This window comes from Erigeron canadensis, chromosome 6, assembly GCF_010389155.1.
Source record: "Erigeron canadensis isolate Cc75 chromosome 6, C_canadensis_v1, whole genome shotgun sequence".
Lineage (NCBI taxonomy): Eukaryota > Viridiplantae > Streptophyta > Magnoliopsida > Asterales > Asteraceae > Erigeron > Erigeron canadensis.
This window is the reverse complement of record NC_057766.1, coordinates 29,960,035-29,982,302: the sequence shown is the minus strand read 5'-3', so window position 1 is coordinate 29,982,302 and position 22,268 is coordinate 29,960,035. Positions and strand designations below refer to the sequence as shown.

Below are 22,268 nucleotides of genomic sequence, written 5' to 3'. Positions count from 1 at the left end.
ATTCTGGGATTTGATTTTATCTCTTAGTCCGTTAAAGAAGGAAATAATCCTCCTGGACTTTTACCTCCTAAGACTTGGGGAAACCTTAACAAGTCTTGACTTTCTTTTCAAGATAGATCCTCCTATAAAAGGAGAACAAAAAAGACCTTTCAGGATATACAAGATACACACAATTCGGCTGATCATAAATCAAAAAACAAGCACAATCTCAATCGGCCAACAATCAAATTATACTCAATTGGCGTAAAGAGATTCACTCTACCTTCGGGGAATCGCCAACAAAAAACACCCATTATCTCCCCTTCTTAACCTAATTTCGGTTTGGTGTACAATCAGTTACCGTATATATTAATCATGAATTTTGCTAACACCTGACTTCGTTGTCTGCGTACAGGATTAATTGTTTATGTTACCGTATATGCCTTCAATCTTTTAGAGTATTGTTAGTCTTTTTGTTTATTTCAATTGCTTTCACAACGTACAGGATGACCAGAAGGCATTGTCGTTTTCAAAGTCAAGGTGAAATTAGCTAGTCATTTTTGTGTGTGTTTGGATTTGGACACGATATATGAGCAAAATGTATGTATAGAAACTGATCACAATGGTGTTTTATCAAAAGTTTTTTTTGTAAATAAAGTATAAAAAAGTGTAAGAACCTTTTATAAAAAACATTTACCTCCAATGACAAAAAGCTTTTCAAAACTTAGAGTTGATTAAAATACATTATATTAGTACAAAAATATGTTCAAGTTATAACCTATAGGTTGGTAGATATTAAGCTTTCCACTTACTCTTTCATTTTAACAATTATAATTTAACTAACTTTAAGCTTTTGAAAAGCTTTTTATCATTGAAGGATAATACTTTTTTTTATAAATCTCTTACACCTTTTTTACAAAAAGGTCATTGAAAAATACATCATGGTTGATGTTATTAGTTTTCTGTTGAGCAAGTGTTGCGTCTGCCAATTATGTAAAACTCGATTCTTTGAGACATAATACCTAAATGCAAAATAACACTGTGTTTATCTAATAAGTCGTGTAATACTTTAGGTTGATTACATACTTATTAAGATAATCATACACCAAACTAATTATCTTGAGAGGATTCCCCTCTATAGACATAACAATATACGTTTTCCTTAACGATCGGGTTACTAGGACTTACAATTATGATGTCATTTTTTTTTTGAAAAGTACAATTATTCCCCACTATAGACAATTATGATGTCATCATAATTTTAAAAAAAAATATGTTATGATAAAGTTATATAGATGACGAAAATGTAAAACATCATGTATAAATTATTAGAGTGTTAAAAAGATAATAGAAATATTTTCTTCATAAAAAGTTAATTTTTTTATAAAAAAAAATGGTCATAACATCATAATTAAATAAGTGAAAAAAAAAAAATTAAAAAGAAGATTGGGAGGTGCTATGTAAATAATTTATGTAAATAATTTATGTAAAACATTTAACAATTTTGTTTTATTTAATATAAAGATAGAGATGTTAAAGATTCTTGTAACTTGTTTATAAACATGAGTTAAATAAAGAAAACAAGAAAATCATGCATGTTGGTAGAGCGTAGGACTGTAGATCGGGAAGCCATAGTCTTCCTAAAGATCGGGTTACTAGGACATGTCATTTTTTTTTTCTCACTTTTTTCTTAATAAAAATTAGAAACTAAACGTAAAAATAGAGCTAGAGTAGAATTAAAAATCAAAACCGACCTTAGCTCAGTTGGTAGAGCGTAGGACTGTAGATCCTTTGGTCGCTGGTTCGAACCCTGCAGGTCGGAATTTTTTATGCTTAATATTTAACTTTTTTTACTTTTTTCTTAATGAAAATTAAAAATTAAACGTATAAAACAACGTGGTTGAGAGGATCTATCAAAACCGACCTTAGCTCAGTTGGTAGAGCGTAGGACTGTAGATCCTTTGGTCGCTGGTTCGAACCCGGCAGGTCGGAATTTTTTATGCTTAATATTTAACTTTTTTTACTTTTCCTTATTGAAAATTAAAAATTAAACGTATAAAACAAACGTGGTTGAGAGGATCTATCAAAACCGACCTTAGCTCAGTTGGTAGAGCGTAGGACTGTAGATCCTTTGGTCGCTGGTTCGAGCCCGGCAGGTCGGAATTTTTTATGCTTAATATTTAACTTTTTTTACTTTTCCTTAATGAAAATTAAAAATTAAACGTATAAAATAAACGTGGTTGAGAGGATCTATCAAAACCGACCTTAGCTCAGTTGGTAGAGCGTAGGACTGTAGATCCTTTGGTCGCTGGTTCGAGCCCGGCAGGTCGGAATTTTTTATGCTTAATATTTAACTTTAATGAAAATTAAAAATTAAACGTATAAAATAAACGTGGTTGAGAGGATCTATCAAAACCGACCTTAGCTCAGTTGGTAGAGCGTAGGACTGTAGATCCTTTGCTCGCTGGTTCGAACCCGGCAGGTCGGACTTTTTATATAAGATTTTTTATTTTCTCACTTTTTTTCTTAATAAAAAATTCAAAACTAAAACTAGAGTAAAATAAATAATTAAACCCGACCCGTACATGTTAATATGGCTGTGTTTGTTAGGCTGGATCCCCCACATTTAATATCCATGGCTATATATAGGTAAGTTAACAAAATATTCATCTCCATTTTCCAAGATCACAGTAGAATGAGATACCCAATTCGTGATCGTTTTTTGTAAGGCACCCAAGCCAGTCAGAATCACAAATAGGCATTCAAAGTTGGAGCTCCTTCACGAGAAAGAAGTATGTCTTGACGACTAGGTTTTGCTTTTAAGTATCGCAAAACTCGATTTGCAGCCTCCAAGTGACTACGGCGCGGATGAGCAACATTCACAGCATAGGTTATATCGGGTCTAGTACAGGCGACCGATCAACCGGCAATACTGGTTGGCATCTACACAGTTTTCTTTCTCCTTCATCTAACTTTAAATTTTGCTCAAAAGGAAACTAACTTTGGTTGAAATAAATACGTTTACGACAACTACAACATTATCAGAAGCTTTGGTTGTATCTTGGTTGCATCTGGGACCCGAAACACTGCATTATGCCTATTGGGATCATATTGTTGCATTTGTTACAATGTTACATGAAACACTGCATTATGCCTATAAGGTGGTTTACCCTTCTTATTTTAAGGCTTCTACCATCAATACCAACGTGCTACATCCGTGTTGATCGATCAAAATAATTTAAAGTTCTTTGCCAAGGATGCTTTGCAAGTTCTCTTTATAGTGGTTGAAGTTCTTGTTCAATATTATCGGCTCTATTGCATGAGTTAAACTTATTCTTGTCCAGTGGATTTTATTATAGATTCTATATATATTTTATAAACATATGTAGAATTAACATATCTACCAATATCTACCAATATATATATATAACAAGGTCCTAAATTCATTCCTAAACAAATAGAAACCCTTGGATGAGTTTCAGCTTTGATTTAGAATCATTAGATCAAATTTAATTATTTCATCTTTTTAAAATGATGATATTAATACTTTCACTTTATATGATTAGACAAAAAACCCCCTTAAAAATATATCAATAACCGTAAATAAAATTATTATAAATTATTATATCTTTGGAAAATATGCGTACGCAAGCAACTTTCCTTCATTCCTTTCGACTTCCAAGAACTTTCAATTCACTCGTACACATCAAATTCAATTTCCATCTTTTTTTGCTTCCATCTTATTAACGCTATAATAAAAATCAAATAGGAATTGTCCATTATATATATATATATATCCCAATAATAATAAAACAGCCTCTTAAATTCAATTATAAAAAAGTCATGACCTTTGGATGAGAAGTAAGGTTGAATATTAGCCCTTGGATTACTTTGCTTGTATCGTTTACCATTTTTATTCCTTAAATTACTAAATTCTAAATTAATAACTATTAAATACGTAAGTAAATCATGTTCAAAATAAATACAAAACTAATTAATACTCGTATTAATATACTAACATTTAACAATTATAAATTGACATCAATGTTTTACGTCCAGATGTACCAAATATATTCATTATAAGTGTTTTATATTTTGCATTTTTTAGAATTTAGAGTTTTTAGTAGATATAGAAGATAAATTACCAAGTAATTTTTATACTTAAATTTATCGGATAATTCATTATTAAGTATTTTCAACTAAGATAAACATATTGACGACGACGACGACAACAACAACAACAACAACAACAACAACAATAATAGTAATAATAATAATAATTAATTTGTAATTAAATACTAATTTTTTGTTTTAACATCGTAATGTATCATTTTATCGTTAATATATATATATATAACAAGGTCCTGAATTCTTTTTTGGAGAAGTAAGGACCGTTAGATGAGTCTAAACTTTTAGTTATAGCCCTTAGATCAAAATAATTATATCATTACCTAATTTATTATTAAATAACACAACATTAGTCCTTCTAATTTATATATTTAGACTAAATATAACCTTAAGTATTTAAATAATATTAATGTATTATAGTAATATTTTTTTCTCTAAACTTAAAGAAACATGTTAGTTTTGTAGAGATGTATACTAAAACGTTTTGTTTATATGTATGTCATACCATTCGAAATCTTTATTAGATTTTTTTAGCTTAATGATTATTATTTATGTAGTTATGTACATGAAAATGGAAACCAAAATTGAGTTACACTGTAATCTAGAAAAATATTTAATTGATATTAATATTTTTACTCTTAAATAAAACAAACTATTCTTATCAACTTTTGAACTTTCAAATACCGAAATTACCATTACTTTTTATTTGTTAATTTAAATATATTCATTAAATATACCTATAAAACATACCCTTAATAAAGTTATTTACGACATATATCCCCAACCCCTAAAATGAACTACACTGCCCTCATTTATGAAGAGACATGTCGTTGAGCCTTAATTTGTCATTAAAAAAAATATAATAACATTGAACTTTAATGATAATTTTTATCTATCAATAATTTAATCGGCTAAAATAAACAAATTGACTATTTTTTTAAAATTTATTTTGTAAAATTAGTTTCGATTCAGATGTGTTGGAGACAAATTTAACCAGCAATTGTTGGACCTTCAACCCCCTCCTCATAAAAAATACCTTGAGTTAATACTGGTTCTTCATCCCAACCAAGCAATAACTTCCTAAATCCACTTTTGGTTTTTGGTTTAGGCTTAGGCTTAGGCTTATGTTTGGATGGTCCACTATCATCAATCTCTTTAAGTACTAAGTCCTAAATTCATCTTTAAATAAATAGGAATTCTTGAATGAGTTTCAACTTTGATTTACAACCATTAAATCAAAATTAATTATTTCATCTTTAATAAATGACGACAATAATACTTATACTTTATATGTTTTGTCAAAATATATCTTTCTTACTTATTATATATATACCATAAATAAAGATAATAACATCACATTAATAACAATATAATAATAATATATTAATATAGATTATTATACGAACTCTTACATTTACAATTGTGATTTCATATTATTTTGACTTTACAAATAACAAGTTTCTATGCGTAGCGACAAAGATAATAAACAATGTGCGATGTGTACATATATACTTTTAAGTTTAACTTAATATTTAATTTAATAATTAATAGTATATTGATTTCAATGACTACATCAATTGATACAGCTTTCCTGTTTTACAAATTTGCATATTATACTATTTGTTTTATTGATTTTAATTTAATAAATTATTATACGAAAGCTCTTATATTTATTATTTATTTTGTATTTAAAATATCTTGTATTATATTATTTACTAGATTAAACTATATGTTGTATGGTTAAAAACTGTTATCGTAACAAGATGCTAAATTCTTTTATGCAGAAACAAAAACTGTTAGATGAGTTCAAACTTTTAGTTATAACCCTTATATCAAAAAAGTAATATCATTACCAAATTTATTAATAATTAAACACAACATTAGCCTTTTCACTTTATAAATTTAAACAAAATATAACCTTCTATTTTTCCTTAATTGAAAACATTCTTGCCGTTAAAAAAGTTAAAATCAAAACCACTATTTAATGTACATTTGTAATGTAGTAATATTTTTGATAGAATTTTACATGTTAAATTTTATACTTAAATATATAAAACATTTTATTTTTATTCACCTTCTCAAAAATAAAATACACCTACAAGTTAAGTAAACAAATTAAAATTTAACAACTCAATCACCATAACACATAAAATATACATATTTATTTTTTATTAAACATAAAATTTTAAGCTACTTTTTTTCTTTTCTTTTTTTAATATAGCTAGAAAATAAAGTAACGCCTAATACCATCTTCCACGAGTTTTGGGTCCCAATACCTCGACGGTGTATGGGGGAGGTTAAGATGTAGACAGCCTTACCCCTACCACGACGGTGTAGAGAGGCTGCTTACAGGTTCTATCTAAAGATATAAAAAGACCTCCGACCTTACAAGGGATGAGAATAGAACCCATAACCTCTGTTTCCACAGAAAAGGGTGTTAACCACTTGATCCAACCTTAATTATGTTATAAATCTATCATTGCTATTAAACATTAATTTGAAGTACCCATATTCAAACTCAAGGACAAACTAATATCACTAGATATTTTAAATGTATGTTCATGTACTCTTTCTTTTCAATCTATTACTATCTTCATTTTTTTTTCTAATCTATTAGTATCATAATTATTTTATTTTGTTTTATCTTTATATATTTAGTGTTTAAACGGTAAAATTAAACAAAATAATAACTAAACAAAAATAATTTGTATTGAAATTCACATAAGTTATGCACTGCAATTACTAAAAAGGAAAAAACATATACTAACAAAAATGTTGAAGAAGACAAATGAACCTAACATTAGTAAGAGATCCAAACAAATAGAAAATTATGACTAGAGATCACAATGAAAATTATATTGGGTTTGGACTTAACGAATTAATATATATATATAATAAGGAATAAAAAAAATTTATAAAATGATCTTTTAAGGCATTTTGAAATTTAAAGTTTAAACGAATCTCAACAAGTCATAAGGAACTTCCCATACAAATTGTAAATGACAATTAATAAAAAAGGTTTTTAATAAAGTAATTCATATATGTCAAAATATGAAGGGCATAAATTGGATTTAACTCAAATTTTAAGTGAAAGATAGTCACCATTTTATCTACCGATATATAAATAACAAGGTGTTAAATTTATTTCTAAACAAACAAGAACCCTTGGATAAATTTCATCTTTAACTTAAAGCCATTAGATCAAATTTAATTATTTTATCTTTCTTAAATGACAATATTAATACTTATATTTTTTTATGATTATACAAAAAATACCCCTTTAAATTTAAATTACACTTTTTGGTTTTCTATCACAAAATTACATTTTTTACCCAATAATTTTAATCAAAAAATAAAAAATAATAGCTAATACTTTAATCAACAAATAGGAACCCCTTGATGATTTTTATCTTTGATTTATGACCATTAAACCAAATTTAATTGTTTAATCTTTATTAAATGACAATACTAATACTTATAATTTATAATATTTGTGAAAAGGAGAAATATTCGACTCTATTTATTCCTTCCTATACAAATATTCGACTCATTCCATCCTTTTACAAATTGTGATATTATTTATTTATTAGTTTATTAACATGCATGATTCCAACAATTAGATACGATTGTAATTGTATAATAATAAATTGTAAGCTTATATAATTTACTTTAATAATATAGATGATCGTCTTGATGTTATGTTAAACGAGCATAATACCCGCGCGTTGCAGCGGAATTTTGTTTTAAGAATGAGATAGATTCGGGGGTAGTTTAGTCCAATTGTAGAGGTGGGTATAGAAAGATGTATTAAGGTGAGGGGCATTTTAGACTTATTAGGTTCTTAATGACTTAAAGCTAGTTTGCTTTATAAAGGAATATAGATAAAAACGATAAATTTCAAATAGATAAAGTACAAATTAAAAAACGAAACATATGAAGATTAACTACATATTAATATCGATTCCAGTTAACCCGTTTTTTTTCAACTTCTTTTGTATTGGCAAATTCTTTTGTTTATTAATTTGTAATAATTAGTTAAATAAAAAATTTGCAATTGGATCTTTCGATCTTCTGAAGTTATAACCACATACAAACTTCTACCCTTTTTTCTTAGGTTATATATTGATATGTCGTATTTTATGCCCATTTCCCAAAGCTTAAAGTGTTTGTTTAGTGAGGTTTACGAGTTGTTTTCGTATACAGTTGGTGCATTTATGGTATTTGTCAGTGTTTCAGGTGGAAAATAGGTACCTAAGCGATAACTTGAAGAAAACGAAGTTTCTGGAGCAAAACGAGTGCTTACGGACGTTTTACGGGCACGTAATTGAAGATTAGAAGAAAGTCAAAGCTGGTCAAAGATGGTCAATGCAAGTCAACAAGAAACTGCGACGCAGTATGGGTATGCGTCGCAGTAATTAAAGTCGAGGTTGAAACTGCTTCGTAGTTTAGTGAAACTGCGACGCATTTTGGCTATACACGACAGAAGGCTAATCAATGAAAGTCAAAGTCAACAGAAAAGTCAAAGAAGAAACTGCGACGCAGTTCAATGCCGAATCTGCTGAATTTAGTCAGCATATAAATAGCTGCAAAAACATTCCAAAAACCTATCTTTTGATATTCCAGACGATTTTAAGAGCCTTTTCTAGGGTTGATGTGTGAAATCGAGTTTAATAATTTATAACAAGATCTACCGTTTACTGTCTACCACACACTTACGGGCAGTGTACCCGTTCGTATGTAATATAGTTAATGAGTAAGACCAGGATCGAACACAAGGACTAAATGTTGTACTTAAGGTTGTAAAAATGTAAATCAAGAGAAAGTTTGGTTTGTGACCGAGTTGTCACTTTGCGTTTCAAAAAGCTAATTAATCGACAAGTAAAATAAATTAAATACTCAACCGGTGTCAATCGAGAGTATGCGAAAATAGTTTGAGTTGTGACGAATAATTAAAAAGCCATCTATGTCGAATCCGCTACACAAGAAGTTTAGGTTGCATATGGTTTAAGCTCAAAATTCAATATTGTTGGTGACAATAATCGTGACAAGACTAAAACACACCCGGCGTGCACTCCGGTTGTAAAATCGGCTCAATCACCTAGTGTAACATCCCAGTATTTTGAGGTAATAGAAAATTAACCTTTTTTGTAGTTTTGATATTAAATTAATTTCCTAGTATTTTGTTTTGAGTTAAAGGGTTATTTTGGTTGGAACTTTAGTGGCTAGCAGGTATTTTACCCACAAAATACAATATGGGACGTGGCTACCAGAGAGTAAAGCCAGCCACTAAATTAATGATTCATGTTTTCCCACTCAAGCTCTTTTCTCTTCTAACTACTCCATTTTCTCAAAATCCTTCCATGGTTCATGCAATAGAAACTCAAATTGAAGAAGTTTAATCTTAAAAGCAATAACAATAATCATCTCCTATTGTGTTAGAATTGAAATTTGGGGCTTTCTTGGAGGTGGTGGTGACCGATTCTTTAAAGAAGAAAAGAGGAAGAATTTCCATTTGAAAACCCTAATTCTTTGTTTCCCATTCTTGAGGTGTTGGAGATTAAATTGTTGATCTTGTAGCCTTGTTGTGTCGACTAGCCAAGTTTAAGGTGAGTGTATATGCATATAATCATGTTTTGATATTTGAGTTCATAGGTGGGTAAATTCCTATGACCCATTTGTTTGATTGATTGTGAGAACTAGTAGGTGGGTAAATTCCTACTAGTCATATTGTATGTAAGAACTAGTAGGTGGGTAAATTCTTACTAGTCATATTGTATGTAAGAACTAGTAGGTGGGTAAATTCCTACTAGTCATATCGTATGTAAGAACTAGTAGGTGGGTAAATTCCTACTAGTCATTTTTTATGTAAGAGCTAGTAGGTGGGTAAATTCCTACTAGCCATTGTATCCATGGCCATGTTGAAAATGAATGTATGTTGTTTGAAATGTATGCAAAGGCTAGCTTGCTAGGCTTATATGGTGCTTGATGCACAAAGTTGAAATGACATGATTATGATTATATGTGTATGCATTCACTAAGCATTGCTTATGTTTTAGTTGTTTAACTCTCTTATAGGAGTTGGTAGTAGCAAAGGTAAGGAAGTGATCAAGTGAAGTTAGAATTTGGAAGCTCTTGCCATTTGGAAGGTTGGCATTTTGGATAATTTGGGTAGATGGTCCCTTTTGATACCCTTTGGCTTTTGATACATGTTCTTTGGTCAAATTATTTTTGGATGAACTCCTGAAAAGTTGTAGTTGCGTTGGAAACTTTAGTAATGGTAGAATTTGTAACTAACTTGACAATTACCCAAGTAGGGTTATTGACCCGCTTGTGAAATTTCGTAGTCAAAAGTCTTGTTAAAAGGAATGATTTCAATGTTTGGGTGATTTATATGCTCTAAAGGTCATGTTTTGGTAGTCGGAAATGTTGAAGTTGAAATGGTGTTTTGGTTTGATAAAATGAGTCAAGTGCAAGGAAAACCTGATTTTGAACAAGTGGATTTGCTGCAGGTAGTCCCCACTGCGCCGCAGTGGGAGCCTGTTTTAGCTCACTGCGCCGCAGTGGGCTTTTGGTTAACTTTGCAGAGAATTAACACTGCGCCGCAGTGGAGGTGTGTCCTGCCTCACTGCGCCGCAGTGAGTCCCATTTCTTTTTACAGTGAATTTCCACTGCGCCGCAGTGGAGGCGTCTCGCCTCACTGCGCCGTAATGGATACCCCAAAAAAAAAAAAAAAAAATTTATTCGATTTTGTTTTAAAAAGGTTTGGGTCCTTACACCTAGCCAATTCAATTCCTTGCAACAAGTGGTACCACCAACCTTATTACACTTCCTTGAACTAACTAGTTTGTTTGACTACTTAAATAACAATTTTATCTTTGTGAAAGAAACGTGGTACCACCAACCGTTAAATTCACTTAACAAATTAATTTCTATTAAACTTATATTCTTTACTATCATACCATGACCTAGCAAAAATTGTTCATAGACAAACAACTAGAATAATACTTGCATTCAACTAGTACCACTATTGAAGAACACAAATATCACCAAGAACACAAATTTAAGTAGAAGAAATCACTTCATTAAGATCTTGACAAAATGTTAAGTAAAACCAACTTGAATTCAAAATACTATGCAACCATAACCAATTGTTTCACTTCATCTTCATAGATGTATAAGGAATTAGCTACTCATAATGTTAAAAGCTAAAGATTGAAGTAGAAAGGAGGACATAATGTACCCAATATAGAGAACGAATCCAAATCGAAGTTAAAAAGAGCTACAATGAGTAACAATAGCTAAAATTAGTCTTCAAGTCTTCAAAATGATGTTGGAGTAGTCAAAAATCTTAAAAACCTTTGAAAATCGGCTAGAGTATAAGTATGTGAGCTAAAGTGTCCCAGACTAGGGTTTGGGTGGAGTGGTGGTTGGTATTTATACCCCAAGAGAGAGAAAATGGTGATGTCAGGCAGAACTCGCGCCGCTAGGGTCTTGGGTCGCGCCGCTAGCTCCTTCAGGCCAAAGTTCTGACTTCGAAAGTGCCCAACTCGCGCCGCTAGGGTCCCTTCTCGCGCCGCTACTGGGTTGAAAACCTGGCTCGTGCCGCGAGAGGGCCTAATCGCGTCGCTAGGGACTTCAGTGAAAAGTTCTGTCTTGAAAATCCACAAATCACGCCGTGACCTGCATTTCTCGCGCCGCGACTGGGTTGAATTACCCTGGATCGCGTCGCGAGTCACCCTCCTCGCGCCGCGAGGTCTTGCAGGGATTTGCCGTTTCAGCTTCGTTCTTCTTTGGTTAGTGCATATGGACCATTTCTGAGCTATTTTCTACCATTTGGGGCAATATACCTGCTTTAGGCCTGAAACCACTTGCAAATACCATAATGCACCACAAAACAAGTATAAATGGCTATAAAACTAGTACAAAACGTCCAATTCGGTGTAGGGAAACATGTACAATTTGAGGCTTATCAAACCTCCCCACACTTAAACCTTGCTTGTCCTCAAGTAAGTATGCACTTAAACAATCAAAGACTCAAATTGTCAACACAAAATATAGTTAAAAGAGAAATTTCCTACCAAGCGGCATTGAATACCAAAAGCAAAATGCATTTAAAAACTAATGAGCAAAGTTTTAGATGAAATCAGAAAATTCCACTAATCTAAAGCAAAACCATCTTTCGGTTACAATTAGAATCCTTCCTATGCTCGTGTTTACCTCTTTAACATTTCTATCGTTCCAATTGACCTTAAGCTCGTTCTTACTAAGCTTATAATCCACTAGCAAGCTTCAAAATTATTATTGGCAACATAAGCAATATTCCACAATGATTATTGGTATATTTGTCCACTTAAACACCCACGCCCTTGGTTTTCCATAAGGTTTTCATTACGGTGTACTTGTGAGTCCCTTGACAAAACATACTCCTACGGTCTAGAATTGAAACTCTATCCATATATTAGGTGATCATACGAAAGTGCACTTTAAGCGTTCGGCCAGCGGTTCGCTACGGATACGTGAGTATCGTTAAAAGACATACACCAGAACTCAAGATTGGGTTGCATATTCAGAGACCATGCTCTAAACACTAACACATACGAGAACAAAATGTTTTTATAATTTAATGCCCGTGAGTTTCTATGAGACCCGTGTAGCGAACTTTCGGACCTTTTGGACCTACTTATTCGAATCTCAAAGCCCACATTAGCATTAGGCCATTGAAAAATTGTTTTGCACGTATTCCCGCATATGCCACCCGTTTTTGATGCCGAAACACCCCAGGCACCCCGATATAAAGACCCAACATAATGACTAGAACCACAACCTATAACATAAGAATTAAGGGTCGGATTCTGCTTTTGACAACAGCCGGGCGTAGACCATATGTTAAGTCAAATTACCACAAGCATATTTAATAATTCAAGCACTTTGTGCACACAAGTTGCAAAATTCAAATGGAAAACTTCAAGCGGTGCCTACCAATACATCATCTAGTGAAGCTTTATTCACATTTGATTTATCATTAAGGTACAATTAGCAAGCAACCTAGATTATATTGAAGTTCAGAACAAGCCTATGCCCCTTGGAATGATGAAATGCCACAAGCACTAGAAAAGGAAAGCTAAAGGTAAACAATCTCAAGTTCTATCCTAGATTAGCAAGATCTTAAATTAACTTCATTTTTCGTCTTTGCGCAAAACCTATAGCCTCAAAAATTTAAAAACATCACCAAAATGCTAATAAAGTAAGGAAACTTCGAAAATTTGTCATTTTTCCGATTTACCATTCTCCCTCCCCACACTTAAGTTGTACATTGTCCTCAATGGACGAATAACTAAGGTGAACAAAATTGGAAAAGAGGAAAAATTGCAAAATGTAGAAAGGAACAATGAAAAACCTCCGAGTGAAAGCATGGTATTGCCAAGGCAAAGGTGAAGCCAAAATTTAAGTGGGTGCTGAATTGACTGCCAGCATAAACCCGCTTGTTTGTTCCAAAAATTCCAAGAGCGATTCCAAAAATGCAACGTGCAACCATACAATCACCTGACAAGCAAAATAACAAAATAACGAAATACTAGATAAACGATGATAACAAGAATTGAAGTAAACCATCCACAATGTCTCATTGCCTACACGGCGGAATTACAACCAAATTGAAACATAAAATATAATTGTCTTAAGAAGTTCAGAAGTAAGAGAGAAGAATAAGAGAATCAGTTCTCATCCATGTCTTGATTTGAAGGGACACCATCTCCAGCATTAGGATCTGCCGGCTCACCAAATATACCCCTGTAAAAGTCAAAAGCATGCCCCGAGTAGCGCTCCCCACTGGTATGCCTATACGAGCCAAACTGGGGAATATCCAGAGCGTCCCCTGCTGTCCCACTAGTCCCGGCAGCACTCGAACTCGGACCCATCCAACATGGTTGCTGCTGCGGAACGGGTTGACCAGGGTGTGGACAGAAGAAACCAAAGGTGGTGCTGGCAGGCATAAAGATGGGTGGAGGACTAAAATCCCGAGTAGGCGGTGGTGGTGGTGGAGTCTCTGGTCGAATCATATGATCAATATAAGGCTTCCAATACTCGTTCTGGTAACCCAAGCGGGTCACCTGGCTCCACATCGTCCGTGTCCCATCCACAAGCATATCCTGAGTATCTCGCACCTGCCTCTGCTCCATCAAGATTTGATCAAGCTTATTCCCCCAATCTGCAAAATCATAAGGATAAGGGTTAGGTGGTGGCTACTGCTCCCTAGGTGGTGAGTCCATCCTCGGTCTCTGTGCAGGTGGCTCCTGCTCCCCATCTAAATGTAAGTCACTCGGGTTGGTGGTCCTTATTATTTTCGCCTTTTTCATTTCCTTGATGTCCAAAAGGGTGGTCTCCACTCTTAGCGTAACCTCTGACCGACCCTCTGGAGTATCACAACCTAGCCTTTCCACCATCGTGGTTATAAAGTGACCACATAAGTACCTATGCTCCTTACACCGATACATGTGTCTAGCTAAAATGTATGGAGCACAACAAAACCAACCGGAAGTGGGGAGCTCCTCGAACTGTCTGAGCAACCATAAATCATCCACAGTGACCTTATCAGTGGCGTTTGCCCTGTGGATGAAGGAGTAGGTGATCATCTTATGAAGAATCCTCAACCTCTTGGACCGAATGTCTGACACTTTGCTTACCCCAGAATAAAACTTTTCATTCCCAGAAATGCTGAACCAATACGCGTCAAATGGCATGTTATCATCAAAGGAAGAAGTGTGAAATGAACTCCTGTCCACAAACGGGTATACCGCTCCATCCTCAATTTCTGAAACCTAGAACATCCCACATAAATACCCAAACTCAACAACGGTACAGTGGCGCTGCCTACCCCCCAACCGAAAGTGGATCACCCGATCCTCCAAGAACTCGTCAATAGGTAGGTCTTGGACTTGGAGTGTAGAGTAAAACTCCTGGCACCATTCTTTAACCACTGTTTTCCTTAGTTCAAAAATTCGCTTCCACATAGGTATCTGCACCATCTCCTCTCTTGGTTCAGACCAAAACTCAATTAACAGTCTTTGCTCAAAGTACTCCATGAGACCGGCTTCCCGAATCATATTCCAATCTATGGTCCTAGGAGAAACCAAATCAAAGTTTTGAATTTCACACAACTTATTCAAGTAGGCTTGTCGCTCCCCTTTTGAAGAATTCGGGAACTTAAGCCAAGGATGGGTTGGTGTTCTTAGTGTCCTGAACACACTGCTTGGTTTCTCAGAAGGAGCATTGTAGCGTTCATCCACGTAATCAAACTGATAACCGCGGGGCCAAATGTTGCCCTCATATCTCTCTGTACCTTGTTGTCTCTGTAAAATCAGCCAAAACATATAAAATAAGTTAAAGGAGACAACTTGGGAGCGATAACGAAAAGCTACAGAGAATAAACGACGAAAACGGATCAAACAGAACATGCCTCGCGCCGCTAGTAACCTAGCTAGCGCCACTAGTCTGTTCAGATTTTATTTTTTTTTTTCTTTTGGTTTTTTCTCTGGTGGGAATTAACTCTTAAACAATACTATAATCATAAATTTGAATTACAATGCTTAAAAACTAACTAAATCTTAAAAATCCTCAATGTGAATTACTAAGAACCCTAATTAAGTTTTCCAAGATTTATTCAAAATTAGTTAGTTCTAAGTAGAATAAACAACAATGTAAGTAATATTATACAACATACTAACAATATTTAAAAGAAAATTAAACAAATAAACCCTAAATAATTGAAATATAAAAAAAAATTAAAGAGAGGTAGATGAGAAAAACTTACTCTTGACATGATGATGATGATGGAATGGAGAGTAAGAGATGAAGATCTTGAAGAGGAGAAGAGTAGATAACAAATTAAGTGTGTGTGTATGTGTGTGAGCCGTGGATATGTGTGTGGTTTTGGAGAAGAAAAGAATTTGAGAGGGAAAAAGAGAAAGTAAAAAAATCGGTCCCCTGTGGTTAATTATTAATCTTATTATTGATTTTAATTAAAGAAAATAAAAAAAAGAAAAAAAAACTTACCTGGACCCCGCTCGCGCCGCGAGGTGAGTAGGTCGCGTCGCTAGCTCCTTCAAGTCAAACTTTCTGTCCCAAAAAGTTCAATCTCGCGCCGCGAGATACTAGGGTCGCGCCGCTAGTACCTGCTCCTTCCTCCAGTCGCGCCGCTAGTGTGTCTTCTCGTGCCGCTAGTTTCTTCAACAAAATTTTCTGTCCAAAAATCTCAAATCTAGCGCCACGAGAACCCCATCTCGCGCCACGACCTTCTGTTTGATAGACTTTTGACCATTTAACACTTCACACACCAGTTCATTCACAATCAATTTTCACCTGTAAATCTCAACGGAAAACATAAAAATAGACCTAAACTACTGAAAACAACAAAAATTTAAAAACTCACGGGTTGCCTCCCGAGAAGCGCTTTATTTTTTAATGAGTCATTAGCTTGACTCGATCAAACCTCATTCTTTAAGCGAAAGTTGGGAGCTCCTCGATCAAGGCTCCCTCCCCAACTTCTTCTTCATTATACAACTTCAAATGATGCCCGTTCACAATGAAAGAGCTCCCATTCTCTCGGTACAATTCAACATATCCGGATGGATACACATGCTTGATAACAAACGGGCCATTCCACCTAGATGTGAGCTTTGGTTGGTGGATTTTGAACTTGGAGAGAAACAACAACACCTTATCTCCCACTTTGAAATCCTTCCTCTTAAGCTTCTTATCGTGCCAAACCTTAGTCCTCTCCTTGTACATCAACGAGTTGTCATACGCACCATGCCTAAGCTCATCTAGTTCATGGAGTTGTAATAACCTTAACTCACCGGCCTCTACTAAATCCATATTGCAATTCCTCAATGCCCAAAATGCTTTGTGCTCGATCTCTACCGGTAGATGACAAGTTTTTCCATAGAGTAGCCTATACGGGGTTGTGCCAATTGGAGTCTTGAAAGCGGTTCTAAATGCCCATAAGGCATCATCAAGCTTCTTTGACCAAGACTTTGGATTTCCATCAACCGTTTTCTCTAAGATTATCTTCAAAGCCCGGTTCGTGTTCTCAACTTGCCCACTAGTTTGTGGGTGATAAGAAGTTGAGAAACGATGAGTGACCCCATATCTCTTCAAGACCTTTTCTAATTGACGGTTGGCAAAATGTGTGCCCCGGTCACTAATCAACGCCCTTGGCATACCAAACCGGCTAAACAAGCCCTTCAAAAAGTCAATCACCACCTTGCCATCATTAGTGGGTAATGCTTTTGCTTCCGCCCACTTGGAAACATAGTCAACCGCAACCAATATATAAAGACACTTATTTGATGGTGGAAATGGACCCATGAAGTCGATTCCCCACACATCAAAGACTTCACAAACTTGAATCGATTGTTGTGGCATTTCGTCTCTCTTGGTGATTGTTCCTTGCCTTTGACAGGCATCACAAGTTTCCACTAGTGTTTGAGCTTCTTTGAAAATGGTGGGCCAATAGAAACCCGCATCAAACACCTTCTTTCCCGTTACCGATGCTCCATAATGTCCACCGGTAGGACCATAGTGACATTCATCCAAAATCTTTCTAGTTTCACCACCCCAAGCACATCTCCTTATCATGCCATCCGCACACACCCTAAACAAATACGGTTCCTCCCAAAAGTAATGCTTGATTTCCGAAAAGAACTTCTTTCTTTGTTGAGAACTCCATCCCTTGGGCAAAATTTCTGCACATAAATAATTAGCAATATTGGCATACCAAGGTGCCTCTTCGTCCTCAACCTGCATCAAAAACTCATCGGGAAAAGAATCGTTAATCTCATGCTCCTTCAACTCCTCAAGGTGAGGGTTTTCGAGCTTACTCAAGTGGTCGGCGACAACATTTTCAGCCCCACTTTTGTCTTTGATTTCTATATCAAATTCTTGCAAAAGCAAGACCCAACGAAGCAAACGGGGTTTGGCATCTTGCTTGTTGAACAAGTACTTCAAGGCTGAATGATCGGTGAACACAATAGTCTTATTCAAAACCAAGTAAGGTCTAAACTTATCAAAGGCATAAACCACCGCCAACAATTCCTTCTCGGTTACGGTGTAGTTTTGTTGGGCGGGGTTTAGGGTTTTGCTAGAAAAGTAGATTGGACGAAAGTGCTTCTCATCCCTTTGGCCAAGAACGCCCCCCAAAGCATAATCACTAGCATCGCACATAAGTTCAAAGGGTAAAGACCAATTCGGTGAAGTCATTATTGGAGCATTTGTCAATTTGTCTTTCAAAAGAGAAAAAGCGTTTAAACATTCATCATTAAACTCAAAATCAACATTTTTCCAACAATCTAGTCATAGGCCTTGTGATTTTCGAAAAATCTTTGATAAATCGCCGGTAAAACCCGGCATGACCTAGAAAACTTCTTACCGACTTCACATTGGTGGGTGGAGGTAATTTAGTCATGACATCAATTTTGGCTTTGTCAACCTCAAGACCCGCCCTTGACACCTTGTAACCCAAAACTATACCCTCTTTGACCATAAAATGGCATTTTTCCCAATTTAGCACCAAATGTGCTTTTTCACACCTATCAAGCATTTTATCCAAATTAACCAAACAACTATCAAAGGACTCACCAAAAACCGAAAAATCATCCATGAAGACCTCCATAGAAGTTTCTATCATATCTTGAAAAATGGCCAACATGCATCTTTGAAAAGTACCTGGTGCATTGCATAAGCCAAAAGGCATGCGACTATAGGCATAGGTTCCAAAAGGACAAGTAAAAGTGGTTTTCTCTTGATCATTAGGATCAATTGGGATTTGAAAATAACCGGAAAAACCATCTAGAAAACAAAAGTACTCATTACCCGCCAACCTTTCAAGCATTTGGTCCATAAAGGGTAAAGGAAAATGGTCCTTTTTGGTAGCCTCATTCAACCTACGATAGTCAATGCAAACTCTCCAACCGGTGACCGTTCTAGTTGGAACCAACTCATTTTTCTCATTAGTCACCACGGTCATACCTCCTTTCTATGGTACACAATGTACCGGGCTAACCCATGGACTATCCGATATAGGAAAAATGATACCCGCATCAAGAAGTTTAACAATTTCCTTTTTTACGACATCTTTCATGTTTGGGTTAAGACTTCTTTGCCTTTGAATCACCGGTTTTACATTTTCAAACAAATTTATCTTGTGTTTGCAAAAATCGGGGACTAATTCCGGGTATATCGGAAGTCTTCCAAGCAAAGGCCTTTTTATGGGCCTTTAGAATGGTCATGAGTTTGGTCTTTTCCTCACCCGAAAGTGATGAGGAAATAACAACGGGGAGTAGAGATGTACCCTCCAAGTAAGCATATTCTAGATGATCGGGCAATGGCTTGAGTTCCAAATCCGTTGGAGGATTATCAAGCGAAGTAGGTAGCTTACCACTCGGGATTGCCTCAATTTCTTCAAACTCCTCATCATCCAATGGAGTTTCATCCATGCTAATAGCCAAGATCTCCGCAATCTCTTCCACTTGGTCACTAGCAACATCCGCTTCACCAATGCTAGCCCATCGTTCATCTCTTGTGCCATCTTCAATACCTACGAGCTCCAACATCTCAACTTCGACCGCATCATCTATCACATCAATCTTAAAACAAGTATCATCAGAGGAATAAGAATGTTTCAAAGCTTTTTTAATTTTAAACACTATTCTATCATCCCCGACACCCAAGGAAATTTCCTTGTCCTTCACCCGAATGATAGCATCCGCGGTGTACAAGAATGGTCGGCCCAAAATGAGGGGCACCTTGGTGTCCTCTTCCATCTCTAAAATTACAAAATCCACAAGAAAAACAAATTGGCCCACTTGCACTTGCAAGTTTTCAGCCACCCCCATCGGGTATTGGAAGGAATGATCCGCAAGGTGGATGCTCATCTTAGTGGGCCTTAATCGCCCTAACGAAAGCTTTGTAAAAACTGAATATGGCATCAAGTTGATGCTAGCCCCAAGATCGGCTAAAGCTTTACAAGATAATTTAGTACCAAAAGAACAAGCAATGAGAAAACTCCCTGGATCGGCAAGCTTTGGTGGAAGCTTGTTTTTAATTACCGCCGAGCATTCTTCATTCATAAAGGTTGCTTTTGCTTCATCTAGCTTCTTCTTGTCCGTTACTAGCTCCTTGATGAATTTGGCATAGTTAGGCATGCCCGAAATGAGGTCAACTAGTGGGACATTGATTGTCACCGTCTTGATCATATCAAAGAACTTGTTGTATTGGTCTTGAAGCTTTTCCTTCCTCAAGCATTGAGGAAATGGAACCTTGGGCTTGTATGGCTTGACTTCGGGTTCCTTGATTGGTGTAGCTTTAGGAACCGAAGTTGTCACACCCGGTGGTGACTCCATCTCCACTTCATCATCAAATTCTTCATCGAAATTTTCTGCACTAGGAGAAGCATTAGAAACAAAAGAGTTAACTTTAGGAGGAGTGGTTACCTTACCGGACCGTGTTGTTATTGCATTTACGGTCTCATTTCGGTGTTGGGGTCCTTTGTACTTGTCATCCCCACTTCTCCACGACCCTCCTTGGCTTTGATTTGGGTTTTGTTGGGTGTCACTTGGAAGTGTACCCGGCTGCCTTTTAGAGTTCCCCATCCTATCCAACCTCTTTTCCAAATTAGATATCAAGGCATGGTTGTTCCGGTTGCTCTCATCGATCTTTACATGCAAACCCCCAATCTTATCATTCAAAAGCTTCGAATAGTTCTCCATTGAAGCATTCCGCTTCTCTTGAGCCTTCTCCCTTTTTTCTTGCTTATCCAAGAACTTGGCCATCATGGCCATGAGGGGCGAACCTTCCTCCCCATTGTCATCTTGCTTTGGAGGTGATGGTGGTTGTTGTTGTTGAGGCGGTCCCTGGTTGTCATCCTTTTGCCACCTATTTTGAAAGTTGCCACCACGATTGTTAGAAAAAGAATTAGAAGAGTTTGAAGAGTTACCTTGGTGACGGCCTTGGTAATTGCCACCACATTGGAAAAGCGGTTGATATTGACCGGATCTTTGGTTGTGCACATAATTCACGTCTTCCCTAACCATTTGATCACATTCATCAGCATCATGTGGTCCACCACAATGAACACATCCCCCGGCCATGATCTTAACATCACGCTCTAATCCTCCGAAATTGTTTTCCACCATCGAAAACCTCTCATCCATGTGCCTTGAGAGCGCTCTGATCTCGCTAACTACCTCGGATGTCTCTCCCCCATAAACCCGGGCTACTACTCTACGTGTCCTTCTATCCCTACGATCCCTACTAGGGGACCTCGAAACTTGAGCCTTAGCCATATCCTCAAACATCTTCCAAATCTCACTAGAAGTCTTGTAAGTAGTACTACCCCCACAAGTCATGACCATCTTCTCATAACTTTCCATATTCATTCCATCCAAGAATATGCCAACAATCTCAGTATCACTTACCCCATGCCCGGGGCATTCCCACAAAAGATCTTTCATTCTTAACCAAGCTTCAACAATGGACTCGTCCTCATCTTGCCTAAAAGAACGGATTATAAGCCTAAGTTCTCTTTCCCGATTTGCCAGAAAGAACCTTTCAATCAAAGCTTCTCTAACCGCCTCCCATGTGGTCAAGCTATTTGGTGCTAACCCTTTTAACCATTTATGAGCTTCCCCCGCTAGAGACATAGGAAAAAGCTTCATCTTGACATTGTTAGCTTGGTTCTCCCCGTAGTTGAACAAGTTGCAAATCATCTCAAACTTGTCGAGATGCTCATGAGGATCCCTCTTTTTTCTCCCATCAAAACATAAATCCTTGACCATTTGCAAGTGGTTGCCTTTCACGGTGAAAGTGTCAATGGCGGGGCTAACAATGGCGGATTGGCGAGAGGTTGGTATGGTTCAAGGTAAGTCCTCGATTTTGGTGTTAAAAAGGTCGGGTGGATTATTTTGTTGTCCGGCCATGTTGATGGTTGGTTTCGGTGATTCGGGTGGAGTAGGTGTTCTATCGGAAGTCGGTTCTTCTTTTTCAGAATAGTAACCCCACTCGGTACTTCCCGACTCGTAATAAGTCTCGTGAAGTATGTGGTCGGGTCTAGGTCTAGGAGTGGTGTCTATGTAAGTGGGTGCGGATGATGACGGGTGTGATGTTTG

The 22,268-nt window shown here is 35.9% G+C and overlaps 1 protein-coding gene and 5 non-coding genes across 6 annotated transcripts; 5 read left to right on the top strand and 1 right to left on the bottom strand.

The window, feature by feature from the left end:
- Positions 1-1,728: 1,728 nt before the first annotated feature.
- Positions 1,729-1,801, top strand: TRNAY-GUA. The gene has a single exon. It is a non-coding gene; the product is annotated as a tRNA-Tyr (tRNA).
- A 97-nt stretch (positions 1,802-1,898) lies between these two features.
- Positions 1,899-1,971, top strand: TRNAY-GUA. The gene has a single exon. It is a non-coding gene; the product is annotated as a tRNA-Tyr (tRNA).
- A 97-nt stretch (positions 1,972-2,068) lies between these two features.
- TRNAY-GUA lies at positions 2,069-2,141 on the top strand. Its single transcript has one exon. It is a non-coding gene; the product is annotated as a tRNA-Tyr (tRNA).
- Positions 2,142-2,238: 97 nt separating this feature from the next.
- On the top strand, positions 2,239-2,311 carry TRNAY-GUA. Its single transcript has one exon. It is a non-coding gene; the product is annotated as a tRNA-Tyr (tRNA).
- Positions 2,312-2,394: 83 nt separating this feature from the next.
- TRNAY-GUA lies at positions 2,395-2,467 on the top strand. Its single transcript has one exon. It is a non-coding gene; the product is annotated as a tRNA-Tyr (tRNA).
- Positions 2,468-19,289: 16,822 nt separating this feature from the next.
- On the bottom strand, positions 19,290-21,938 carry LOC122604667. Its single transcript, XM_043777539.1, has one exon. The coding sequence runs from the start codon at positions 21,936-21,938 to the stop codon at positions 19,290-19,292; it is 2,649 nt and encodes an 882-aa protein (XP_043633474.1).
- Positions 21,939-22,268: the final 330 nt, after the last annotated feature.